The sequence below is a fragment of the Haemaphysalis longicornis genome, unplaced genomic scaffold, assembly GCF_048455015.1.
Source record: "Haemaphysalis longicornis isolate Haplotype H1 unplaced genomic scaffold, Haemaphysalis longicornis Haplotype H1 scaffold_12, whole genome shotgun sequence".
Classification (NCBI taxonomy): Eukaryota; Metazoa; Arthropoda; class Arachnida; order Ixodida; family Ixodidae; genus Haemaphysalis; species Haemaphysalis longicornis.
Window position 1 is genome coordinate 98,255,024 of NW_027526225.1, and position 12,194 is coordinate 98,267,217.

The following is a 12,194-nucleotide window of genomic DNA, read 5'->3' on the forward strand; positions in this document are numbered from 1 at the left end:
CAGATCCTGGTGGCGGGATAACTCCAATCGAGAATACAATTTGAAGCCATCACAATAAAAATAAATCTACAGCTGCGGCAAAACTTCGTATCACAGCAGAGTGTAATCGTCGGTCATTTTTTTTCCTTCCTCATTTACTGACTATGCGTTCTTTTCGTTCCTTTTCAGGACATCCGGAGGCCACAGGGGCACCTGCGACTGGCAAGATGGTGGCATAGTTGTGTAGTTCTGAGCACCCAGCTGTGCTTCATCGAGCCAGTCCCCGGTCACCCAAGAGCACCGCCTCGCCTGCAGCAAACGTTGTAACGCAGCCGTGCCTGCCACACGGAGGACTCACCGTTGGCGCTTCACTTCGGATTTTGGGAAACGGAGAGAGAGAGAGAGAGAGAGAGAGAGAGAGAGAGAGAGAGAGAGAGAGAGAGAGAGAGAGAGAGAGAGAGAGAGAGAGAGAGATATTTTTATTAAAAGGGAAGGGGAAACGGGGTGGCGAGGGAGGGTAAGAGCCGTCTCGTTCCAGGCAGCTTGTGGTGTCCTTCATGATGAAGCCCGTCATGCTCCTCTGCTCCTCCAACTTGGTTAGTCAGCCCACGACCTAGTTCCCATCAAGCGGCCGTGGTCAGCCACTCTCTAGCGTGTTTTGCCCTAATTGGCTTGGTGTCTGGGCAGACCCACGGGATGGGGGTTTGATCCTGCGGTACCTTACAGCAGTGATTCTCAAATGGGGGTCCGCGGACTTCAGGGGGTCCGCGAGAGCATTTGAGGGGTCCGTGAAGCCTCCCTCGAAACTTTCCGCCCGCCATTCTTTTCTCGATTTTGCCAGCACCGGCTTGCAATTCAAAAAGGTGGCTTCGTCGCATTACATGTACGTTTAGTTTCTACACGTAGCACATATTTGAACACCTCATTTTTGCACAACTCACTAGCTATGAGAAGGAAAAAAATACAGACCGAGTAAAGGCAGCGTATAGGTATTTAGAAGAATTTAAATTCAAGAGGAAATTGTTTGACATTATGGCCCGCTTAGTCATTAAAGTCAAGCAGAAAAGGCGGGCATTGGATAAGTCTGTGGGCGACGTGAGCTGCAAGCGCAAATTGTTTGACATTATGACACCGATCAACGTATGCTCCATCGTATACGGTCCCCCATCACTTTCGGAAGACCGGAAGGGGTCCCCGGGGCAGTCATGGCTGAGAACCACTGCCTTACAGTATGCACAGTTTGGGAGGGGTGTGTCTTTGTGGTTTTTGTACAGGTGAGGTATACCTGCTGTGAGAAGCGTGTTTATCTGGGCTTGTCAAAGGGTAACCTGCTCCTGCCTGGTCAGTCTGGGGTGAGGTGACGGCAGAAGTTTCTTATCGGGTAAATAGGTCTTCAGTGTGAGGGTAGGAGGACTAGAGTTCTGCCCTTGGTCACTGATATCGGGCGCCAGGAGAAGAAGTGTTGCGCGGGTGAGCAGATCAGCTCCTTCATTCCACGACATGCCAGTGTGCCCAGGGATCCAGGACGCCCTAACTGATCCTTTGATGGCAAAAAAAAAATTCAGCAGAAATTCAGAGGATTATACCTTATCCAGCTTGTCTTGAGTGGGTGTGTTTTACAGCCAGTGTTTTTGTTTTTTTCTAAATATTGTACGACCAATTATCTCCTTTACGCTATTATATAGCGAATAGAAGTGGAACATTCGCGAAATTCGCATTATTGTGGAAATTCTGGGCGTTACACGCTTCGCCATTTGGCGTAATTATTTTATATTTTTGTTATTTTTTAGTTTTTCAAAATTTCGTCTGACCAATTATCTCGATTCACGTTATTATAACGATTACAGGTGTAAAGCTTTCGCGAAATCTGCATTATTGTGGAAATGCCATGCGTTATACGTTTTGCCATTCTCCGTATTTTTTTAATTTCGAAATTTCGTCCGGCCAATTAAATTCATTATTATGACGATTACATGTGGAGCTTTCGCGAAATCTACGTTTAGTGGAAATGCAGGGCGTTACACGGTCCTGGCTGTGAGGGTACTCGGCAAAGAAAGCTACGCATTGAAAGGGGTAACGCGCTTGGATGGCTGGTGTTGTGGCCCAAAAGAATGCATGCTTTTTTTTTAATAAGCGAGGGGGGGGGGGATTTAATGCGAAAGCAATAAATGGTCCTGCCAGCTTAAAAGCTGCGCCGTGCGGCGTTCTAGTAGCGAAACGGCTCCTAAAGTGCAAAGAGAGTAAAAGTAGAGCGAATAAGTTATTGTTCTTGTTTCAAAACCTTTCTTCTGAAAAAGGGGAGGGGAGAGGGGAAGAGAAAAAGTTGTGAGCGGGGGGTGGCCATCCTAGACCGGTAGGCCGCGAAACAAATGAGTTGAAAACAGACTTTCGGACTGGATGCGAGCCGAGAACGCGCATTGCGCCGCCACTGCGGCTCCATGGCTCTAGAAGACTGAAGTCGGACATAGTGAATGCGTTGTGGCCTTCGACTTGGAAAACGACTACAATCAGTACCCGCGGCTCGGCTTACGATGAGTCTGACGTTGATTCGCACGTGCAATTAGGCCTAACTTTAAAGTAACAGCCTCACGCTAAGGCTGAATGTAGGCGTAAACAACGTACCCACTCAGGTGGACTGGCTAGTGATGATGACCGCTGCCGTCAATGTAGCTAATTGCCGGTTCACCAATTCTTATTTGGCTGGGTATACTACTGCCCCACACACACTACTGCCCCACACTGCTTCATACACTGCCCCACACACTGCCCCGGTACCCCCCCCCCCACACACACACACACACAGTTCTCATTTACCCACCCAAGGGGATTGGCCAATGGCAACGGTCGTCAGAAGCTCACGGCCGATTCACCAATTTTCATTTGACTGCCACGTCAACATAACCGACAAAATTTCTCGCACGGCACCCACTCAAGTGGATTGGCCAGTGAAGATGACAGCGGCCTTAATATGCTCACGTCCGACTCACCATTGGCTGCTGTGTCAACATACCCACGCGTTCCGGTTCTTGTTCGCTACAGGATACGGTGGCGCATTTTCTCACCCCATTCTTCCTGCCACAATGAACAAATTGAAATTTTGGTGTGTGTGTTTTTTTTTTTTTTTTTTTTTACAGCGGAGCTGTTGTTAGCTGGCCGTAATGTATGGTGCGTAACGCGTCAAAAAAAAATACCAAAAAAATGGTGAGCGCTAGTGAGCGCATGCCTCGCGGCGACCGCAGAGCGTCCCCGGCTCGCGCAGTGCTTTTAGCGAAAAAAAAAATAAAAAATACACACTGGCCGGAACACCGAGGAGCGCCTCGCGTTGCTTATCAACCAATAACGCCACAGCTGGCGCAACACCTGCTCCACGGCATAGAGTTTCTTAGTAAGTATTGTCAGGAAGTCTATGCTCCACGGAACCTCGACGCGACTCCAGGAACGCCGCGCATGCGTCGTGCACGTACGCGCCGCCGCTGCGCCCCAGCTGCCGTCACGCGCTTCCACGCATGTAATGCTTGGCATGATGAACACAACGATATGGATACATATGACGATGCCGACTACTAGCACAGCGCAAAGCCGCAAAGCGACGACGGAACATATAAATAAAACAGTTTCAAACTTCTACAAATGTGTGGTCATGTGTCCTTTGGTGCTCACGTAGACAGAGCTCCGGCAGCTTCCCTATGGTGCAAGCCTTGCACGACGTAGTGCAAACTTCGCCAGTTAAATTTTGTTTTACGAATCTGAGCTGTGAGACGAGCTGCTGTGGACCCCTACAGTTTAATTTAGATCTAGCGATCGCCAGGTGAGCATTAAAGAGCGCCGAAATATCGACGCACGGGAGTTTTGTTTTTCACCTCCATCAGGAATTGATTGGTTGCAGGGTTTAATGCAGTGACGCAACGCAGGTGATGATGGGCGCCGTAGTGGAGGGCCCCGGGTTAATTTTGACCACCTGGGGATCTTTAACGTGCGCCGAAATCTCGAACACATGGACGTTTTTGCTTTTCGCCTCCATCAGAAAAGTGGCCGCCGCGGCCGGGAATCGAATGCGCCTCCTTGTACTCTGTAAAACAACGCCTATCTACTGACACCTTGCTACACATATAGCTGACACTGGAACTCGTGTTGCGACGTGTGAGCGCCCTTTCAATCTTTTTAAAGCCTCCTGGCACGACTGGGACGGATAGGAAAGCCTTGAAAGAAATTTGTGTCGTAGGTGTGACTGCGTAGGCCAGCTGCGAACTGTACGCGTTCTCATTCTACACTCGGTTACAACTCAAGAACGGCACCACGTCATGTAGTGTATCACTCCGCCAAAGCGCCGGACCCGTGACGTCAGTGCGCGCGCGTTTTGAAAGGGGTTTGCTATGAATGCGTGATATCGTCTGCCTTGCCTCACGCAGTTTGTTTGTCGTCACTGGAGTCGTTTATAAGCATATTAAGTCCAAATAATCACGGGAACAGCTCAGGCCATGTTCAAAATATTCCCAGTAACGCCCTACATTCGCCGCGCGGAGAAACATCCGGCTACGGTGATAAGGCACAGCGGCAACTTCCGGTGCCGTTCTTAAGTTGTCACCGTGTATATGGTATATAGGGGGTACAACAGTGGTGTTTTGTTCCTGTATTTTGGAGAGAAAACTAAGCGAGCTTATCAGCGCGCTGCGACAGGAGAATTAAAGCATAATTTGCTGCTCAGTTCGCTCTCCATTTGGGCATTTTCTTTTTTTTTTACCATTTCTCTTATCCCCCTAGTTTTGTTTCGGAATTGCACGATGCCCTCAATTTTGTTACCACAAGACACCCCTATGCTTCGCTATTTTTATTAGGCGATCTCAATTTTCCGTCAATTTCATGGACTGCTGTACCTCCGAAATGCATCCCGTCCTCTACTCAATGTACCGAATTTTCAGACCTGTGCTCTTTATTTTCGTTGTGCCAACTAATTTTCGAGCCAACAAGAGTCTCAAATACAGTCGCTAACACCCTTGATCGAGTCCTGACTACTAACCCCGAACTCTTCGCTGAAGTATCATACTTACCTGGACTTAGTGATCACTTGCTTATCTCATTTGAAGTTTGAACCTTGGTCACAAAAATTATTAGCAGAACCAAACAAATACGCGATTACCGCAATGCAAACTTTGACATTATTAACGCCGAGCTTTCACGATTTATTGACCCTTTCTTAGAGCACTTTGATGAAAGAACGATTGAAACGAATTGGAACGCTTTTAAATATAAAGTATACGAGCTGATAACCAAATACATTTCCTTGCGCAGTTTCCGTTCTAACTCAAATGCATCATGGTTGAACACCTATATTAAACAGCTATCTAATCGTAAGAAACGTTCTTTCAGGGCAGATAAGCGCTTTCCTTCCGACCAGTGATGGGCTTCTTATAAACTCGCTAACAACGCCTACATCGACGAGTTAAAACGCCATACAAAAAATAATTATCTTCAATATGCATTGCCCTCTATGCTTACTAACCATCCTAAAATTTTTGGCGCATGAGTAATCCCCCAGAGCGTAACACTATACAGCTAGTCGATTCCAGTGTCCTGTCTATACCGAATGTTGGCTGTCCATCCGTACTTAACGGTGTTTCTTCTAAAAATTTCGTCACCTCTTCTCGCGATTTACCTTCCTGTGAGACCGAATATCAGTACCCGCCAATGAACCCTAATCATAATTGATCCACAAGGTGTTGCCAAAATTATTGAATCATTGAAAGTGTCTTCAAGTCCCCGCTCTGACCTTATCACTGCAAAATTTCTTAAGAACACTGTACTGCATTCCTCTGGTTATTTTGGCTCATATTTTTCAGCAGTCACTAGACAGCCATACGGTCCCTGCTGACTGGAAGGTCGGGAAGGTGGTGCCCATCCATAAGTCCGGTAAAAAAGACTCGCCTAACAATCACCGTCCCATATCGTTAACCAGCATCCCATGTAAAATCTTAGAACGTATCTTGTACTCCCACTTAGTAACTTTTCTTAAAACAAAGTCTTTTTTCTCGCCTTATCAGCACGGTTTCAGGAAGGCTTTCTCTTGCGAAACGCAGTTACCTTGTTTCACTCATAAACTTAATATCATTCTTGACCGCGGTTCATGCGCAGATTGCCTTTTTATTGATTTTTCGAAAGCTTTCAATAAAGTATGCCATAAATCTCTTCTCTTCAATCTTAGCCAACTTGGCATAGACAGTAACACTTTTTTGTGGATAGAACAATTTCTTCTGAACCGCTCACAGTACGTAACGTGCAATGACCAAGAATCACCTCCTAGCCCTGTTCACTCTGGGGTGCCGCAAGGCTCGGTATTAGGCCCCCTTCTTTTTTTAAATTTATATTAATGATCTACCTGATTGTGTTTCATCTAGTATTAACTTATTTGCTGAGGATTGCGTTCTTTTTTGCGAAATAACTAACGATAACGACACTAACGTGCTTCAGAGTGGTATTGACGCGGTATCCGCTTGATGTAGCAAGTGGCACATGTAACTAAACACTGTTAAATGTAAAGCTATGAGTGTCTCACAGGTTTCATCTTCTCCAGCCCTTTATCATATCAACAATGTACCGCTCGAAGCCGTAACGTAATATCGCTACTTCGGGGTTCCCATAACTTCGTCGCTTTTATGATCATTGCATATTGAACAAATAATTAACAACGCCAACCGCATGCTTGGATAGCTTCGTCGTAACTTTTTTATCTCCTCCTATCTCCCTTAGGACACTCTTGTACACATCCTTGGTAAGATCTAAATTAGAATACGCTGCACCAATATGGGATTCTGGCACTGAAATTTTAATCAAATCTCTCGAGCTCGTTCAAAACAACGCTGCGCGATTTATTAAAGGCAATTACAGCAGAGCATCCAGTGTAACATCCATGAAAAATACTTTGCACTTGCCTCAGCTTACCCATCGTCGTCAGTAATTTCGTCTTTGTTTATTTCATAGAATATACTATCGCAATCCCTACTTGCGTTCCATCTTGGTTTCTGCGCCTTCATGTGTTTCTGCCCGCATTGATCACCGTCATAAAGTTGCAATCATGCGTCCTGTGGTACAAAATCTTGTTCTCAGTCTTTCATTCCTCGCACAGCATATGCCTGGAACCACCTTCTCATACCAATCGCCGCCATTGAAAACCATTAACATTTTCGCATAACTTTAGCTAACATTGTTACTTCAGGAATCACATAGACCTGTTATACACTACCTTCTTGCTGCATAGTATGATCTGTTCTTTTTGTGTTTGTATACCCCACTCCCCTCTGTAATGCCTCTGGCCTTGAGGGTAAAATAAATGAAATGAAATAAAATGCGTGAGCGTCACTCATGGCTCAGTTGGCGAAAAACACGGCGTCTCCGTATCTGCGTACGAAAACTGCCCAGCCGGAAGGTTGCCAAAAAAAAGCGTGGCTGGACCATGTCGGCCGAATTTTTGATCAAACTAAGAAAGTTCCTAGAGCTTTGATGTTGTGATATAAGACTGTTCATTGCCACTGAAAAAAAAAGGCCGGGTATCTGCTCCTTTCGTTGCAAATGTCGCCGAAAGACGATAGTCGACTGGCGCCCCTGTCAAGTAAAGGCCTCCCTTCTCTTTCCCGCTCACCTCCCATGCTGTTCCTCTCCCGTCTCGTTCCTCCCAGGATAACACGCTAGAGGTTTGATCAAGTCAATTTAAATTTGCCGCGTTCCACTGCTCCAAGTGGGGTTCCTCTATGCCAGCGCTGCCGTACGGCTGTGACGCACGTGAACTGAGGCACCCTACTACAACGTTTATAGATACACGTTGCCCTACTCCACCAGCGTTCCAAGCGGAACGTGGATCCTACAACCTTTCGTTGCTATTGTCGTTTGACTTCTTAAATGCCGCCGAGAGGTACCACTGGCCACAGCAGGCGACGGTTTTCTGCCGTTGATGTGGTATTTCATTTGCTATCGCAAAAACCAAGAATCCACGAATTTTAATAAAGGACCACTGCAAATATCACTTATGTATTGATTTGCTGCCTTACATTTCGCGCAATGTCTTGTTCTTGCTCAACAATGTTGACAAGTATCATGTATGGACACTGACACCGGACTTGGACGTTTAGATTTGGCTGTGAGTATATAAGACTATTGCGCAGCATTCGTTTCACTTTGGCCTGGTGGCTTAATCAAGTCATACACAGACAGACCAAAATTTCTGCGCGTAAGTAGCCCAAGAAAGTCTATATTCTTTAAAAAAAACGTCTTCTCGACAATGCATTGGTGCAAAGCCGTGAAACCGACTTTAAAAGAGCTCGGTGTAAAGTGTGGTCTCTGCAAAGCTTACTTTTCCTCATTTTTTGTTGAATGGAGTTTATATTCATAAATAAACACTGAGTTCTTGCTTTGCACTCGGTAACCCTAAACTAAGCCGTATAGAACGCGCAGCGGCACTTTATTCAGCGACGTGGCTGAGCCAGAAGTGACAGTTACGCTAATCTCATAAGAGAAAGCTTAGGTGCAACCGTAGTTTTGCAACGAAAGCGTTAAATGGCCCATTTAGCCGTAAAGTCGCATAACGGCGTGCGTAATGGTGAAACAGCTTGTAAAATGGCCCATGGGGCAGGAGAGTTTAAGTAAACAAGCAAATGAGTTGGAAAGCGAATTTGGGACTTTGCGGGAACCGAACCCATGGCCTCCGAAATGCGAGTGGAGCTCACTTCCCAACACCAATTAATGCGGCTCCACGGAATGGGTATACGTTCGTGAGGGCTGTGTGGCAAGTCGTCTGTCTTCGACGGGAATGCCCGAAGTAGGATACTGCGCGCATCGGCGTGAGCTGCTTCATTCCCTGGAACGGAGGCATGACCTGGGGTCTAAGCCATAGTTTTTTTCGCGTCGCGAGTGTATGTATGCGTCCGGTCGATCAATGGCGCGTGCCATAGTAAAATGAACATCCCTGTGTTGCACAGATAATCATCATCATCGACAGCCAACTAGGTCACTCAAATGGGCCTTCAACCGCTCCTGTCCTGCGCTTCGAGTCCACAGTTTAGTTCCGAGCATAGTGCTGTACTTAATCCCTCCATCATGTTATTGCCCTCCCCCTTCTTCTAGACCCATAGCTTGGTATATCCATTCCGTTACCCTAATCGTCCAACGGTCGTCGATTCGTCTCACTACATGGCTATAGCCCAAGTCCATTTCTTTTTCTTTATTTGAACTACGATATTTTCTACTCTGGTTTGGTTCTCTGATCCAGGAAGCTCGTTTCCTCTCCCTTAACTTTAATCCTATCATTCTTCTTTCCATGGCACGCTGGGCCGACATAAGTTTGCCTTCAAAGTTGTTTAGTGAGGCGTCAAGTTTCCGCTCGTAATGTCATCACCTGCAGGACGCATTGGTTGTGTATCTTTTCAGTTTTAGAAGTAGCTTACTTTTTATTATTTGGGAGTGTCTGCTGAGTGCACCCCAGCCAATATACCTATTCTGTGCCGGAATTCTTTCTCGTGGTTGCAAGTTGGGATCATGCAGCAGACAACCTGACCGAGGTACGAGGTATAATCTTCTACTTGTTATAGCGTTTCGTTGCATTTGCTGAACAGGGCACTTTCGGCATGTTTCTTCGTCATTACTTTAGATTTATTCATATTTATTTTTAGCCCTACGGTCTTTCTGAATTTAGTTCCTCAAGCATTTTTTGCCGGTGTTGCGCAGACTCGCTTAGCAAGACTGGGTCGTGTATACAAGCTCAAATGGTTCAAGTATTCTCATTTTATTCCTAATCTCGTGTTTTCACGCAAAAAACGAGACACAGGTGGAGACGAGACGACAAGAGCAGCGCTGAACTTCCAGAATGAACACAAACATATACAAGCCGTCCAACCAGAGGCCATCTTCTGCGCATGCGTATAGATACCAACTCTTGGTCAAAGAGCGTGTTGGAAACCATGCGGACTGACAGACGCCTCCAAATGTGTTGAAATTCGTTCAAATTCTATGGATTCCTTAGTTTGACCAGCTAGCGTTGTTAAAGCATTTAATTTTCACAGAAGAAAAAAGGCGCTCGGACCAAAAAGAATGCAGATATACCAGAACATTACTGAATAATCACTAAAACACACAAAAAAGGGCCCCGTTTGAAATTTAACCCGAAAGTTTTGGCTAAACATAAAGAGCGCTATTAAAGAAATATCAGGGAAAGGCAAAAAAACTACTGCGAGTTCCCCTACAAGCTGAACGTTACGTAAAATCGCCAGTTATCTCCTAATCCTAATCCACAAAAAGTGGGAAAGGAGTCTTTCTGCTCGCATTTAGGCTATGCATTCTCCGAAGCCACCGGAGGTCGATGGAAAGATGCGAAAGGACTGTTTCTGGACTGACAACAATAGCCCGGAAAAAACGGAGGGGGGAAGGGGGAGAGGTGAAGCACTCGTAATGTTCCGGGGGTTTTCTAGCTCCGAAACATGCTCCCTGGCTGCGCCCATGCACGATGAAGAATGAGGTAAACAGCGCTTCTGCCACGGTTGACTAATGCCTTGAAGTGAGCTCAAGTCAGTGAAATAATCAAACGATAAGATAAACAATCAGATATGAATTATATGAGGAATTATGGTAGGAGTGATAGAAAGTATGCCCGTACACACAAAATATATACCCGTTAAGTTCGTACGACCATCTAATGAGTTCATGCAGGGGCTAATACACCCCCCAACACCCCCCCCCCAAAAAAAATGATTCCACAACCACGAGCACCCCCCGTCCAGGGGTTTATACACCCCCCCCCCCCCCCCCCCCCCCGGGAGGATTTCGACACCGCCCCGAAATCGAAATTCTGGATAAACCCATGAGTCCATGCACATGGTAACGAAAACCACAGTGCACAATAGGCGAAATTTATAATTTCTAAATGAAAGCAAGTTCATCTTATGCAAAAAAAAAAACATAACCTTCAAGATGAACAAATTTCATCACAATCAGGCAGATCGAAAACAGTAATTGTCCGAGACTGCGTAGTTCAGCTGCGCCTCGATAAAGATGTTCATTATCTCCCTTTTTACCAAGTACAAAACTAAAACTTTTGAAATACTCGTTGCTGAGGACTTCTAAAAATTGCTCACGCTCCACACCTGTAAGCAAAGGGAATTCCCTTAGAGTAGTGCGGGGAGTGCTACCACTTATCTGCCGCATATATTTTTCAAATTACGCGCGCGTCAAGGAAAGAACAAATCGATTTTTTTATGACTTAACCGTGCTATTAGCTCTCAATAAAAAAACTTTGTTTGCTGAAAATTTATGTTCATGCAGAATTTATATTTTATTTAAAATTAGTTTGTAATTATAGTTTTCAGTTTGGCCGCCAGATTTGTTACAATCGCATGTCGCTGGTGTCGATCACTCTTCAACTTTCGGTCTGTGAGTTCATTACTGCACCACCTGTTTCGTTACACTTCACAGTCTTGCCTAACCGAATTTGCAAGACGTCGACCCTAACAATCCCCGATACGTCAAAGAACCTACACGTTGACATCTGCTGATTCATTCGTAAGTTTCAAGGCCGTTCTCAACGTCGATCATACCCTACACGACCGAATTTCCGTTCGTCTGTGTACCGGGTATCTGTGTACCGGTACCGGGCGCCTCTAGTGATTCGCGGTCACCGTCGCATGGCTCGATGAACGGATTCGCTCTTTTTCCTCGTCTTTCGTTCGTCTTGGGATGCGCGGTCCTATCACCTGCATTCAGCGCGCGCTGCACACCCCTCTGGCACATTTCATACGCTCGGCGGGATTGACCACACGTGTCAGCGAGGCGTGGTTCGTATTCTCTACCAGTTTCGTAAACCGTAGACATGTCAGCGCAGCCCTGCGGTCCCATGCGTTTTTCTGTCCAGCTTGACTTACAGATGTGAGCCGATTAACTTGCCACGCGAGTCTGCAGGGCTACGTTTTTCGGCTTTTGGCGTGCCAACGGGCAATGCTCTCGGTTTCTGTTGGCGCTTTGCGGACGAAACGATACAGTGTACTTTCTGTAAACGATCTTCAACATCTAGCGAACGTCGCCGTGCATTTGTTGCTCGCGCTCTATCTGCATTTCCTGTCTTGATTTACAGGGCCGTCTCACGTTCAATGGCTGAATCCAAGCCGTCTGTGGTTTTCGTTCTTGGGCCGCCCGGTTCGGGCAAAGGAACGCAGTGCCAAAAGGTCGTTGAGGTATGCGAC

The 12,194-nt window shown here is 46.2% G+C and overlaps 1 protein-coding gene and 1 long non-coding RNA gene across 4 annotated transcripts in view; one reads left to right on the forward strand and one right to left on the reverse strand.

Annotated features, from left to right (window-relative positions):
• The window catches only part of LOC144163053 (uncharacterized), a 487,499-nt gene that overhangs the window by 141,198 nt on the left and 334,107 nt on the right, over positions 1–12,194 (reverse strand). The gene's annotated exons all lie outside the window — the stretch shown is intronic.
• LOC144163049 (UMP-CMP kinase 1-like) overlaps positions 11,362–12,194 on the forward strand; it is a 39,251-nt gene continuing 38,418 nt past the window's right edge. The window contains exons 1-2 of one of the 3 annotated variants that reach the window (XM_077693841.1): positions 11,362–11,517; positions 12,086–12,185. In XM_077693841.1, coding sequence (XP_077549967.1) covers positions 12,102–12,185 — 84 coding nt within the window. In that variant the 5' untranslated portion in view covers positions 11,362–11,517; positions 12,086–12,101. Of the gene's footprint in view, positions 11,518–11,602; positions 11,881–12,085; positions 12,186–12,194 lie in introns of those variants that run through there. The other 2 variants (XM_077693839.1, XM_077693840.1) reach the window with 2 other exon arrangements.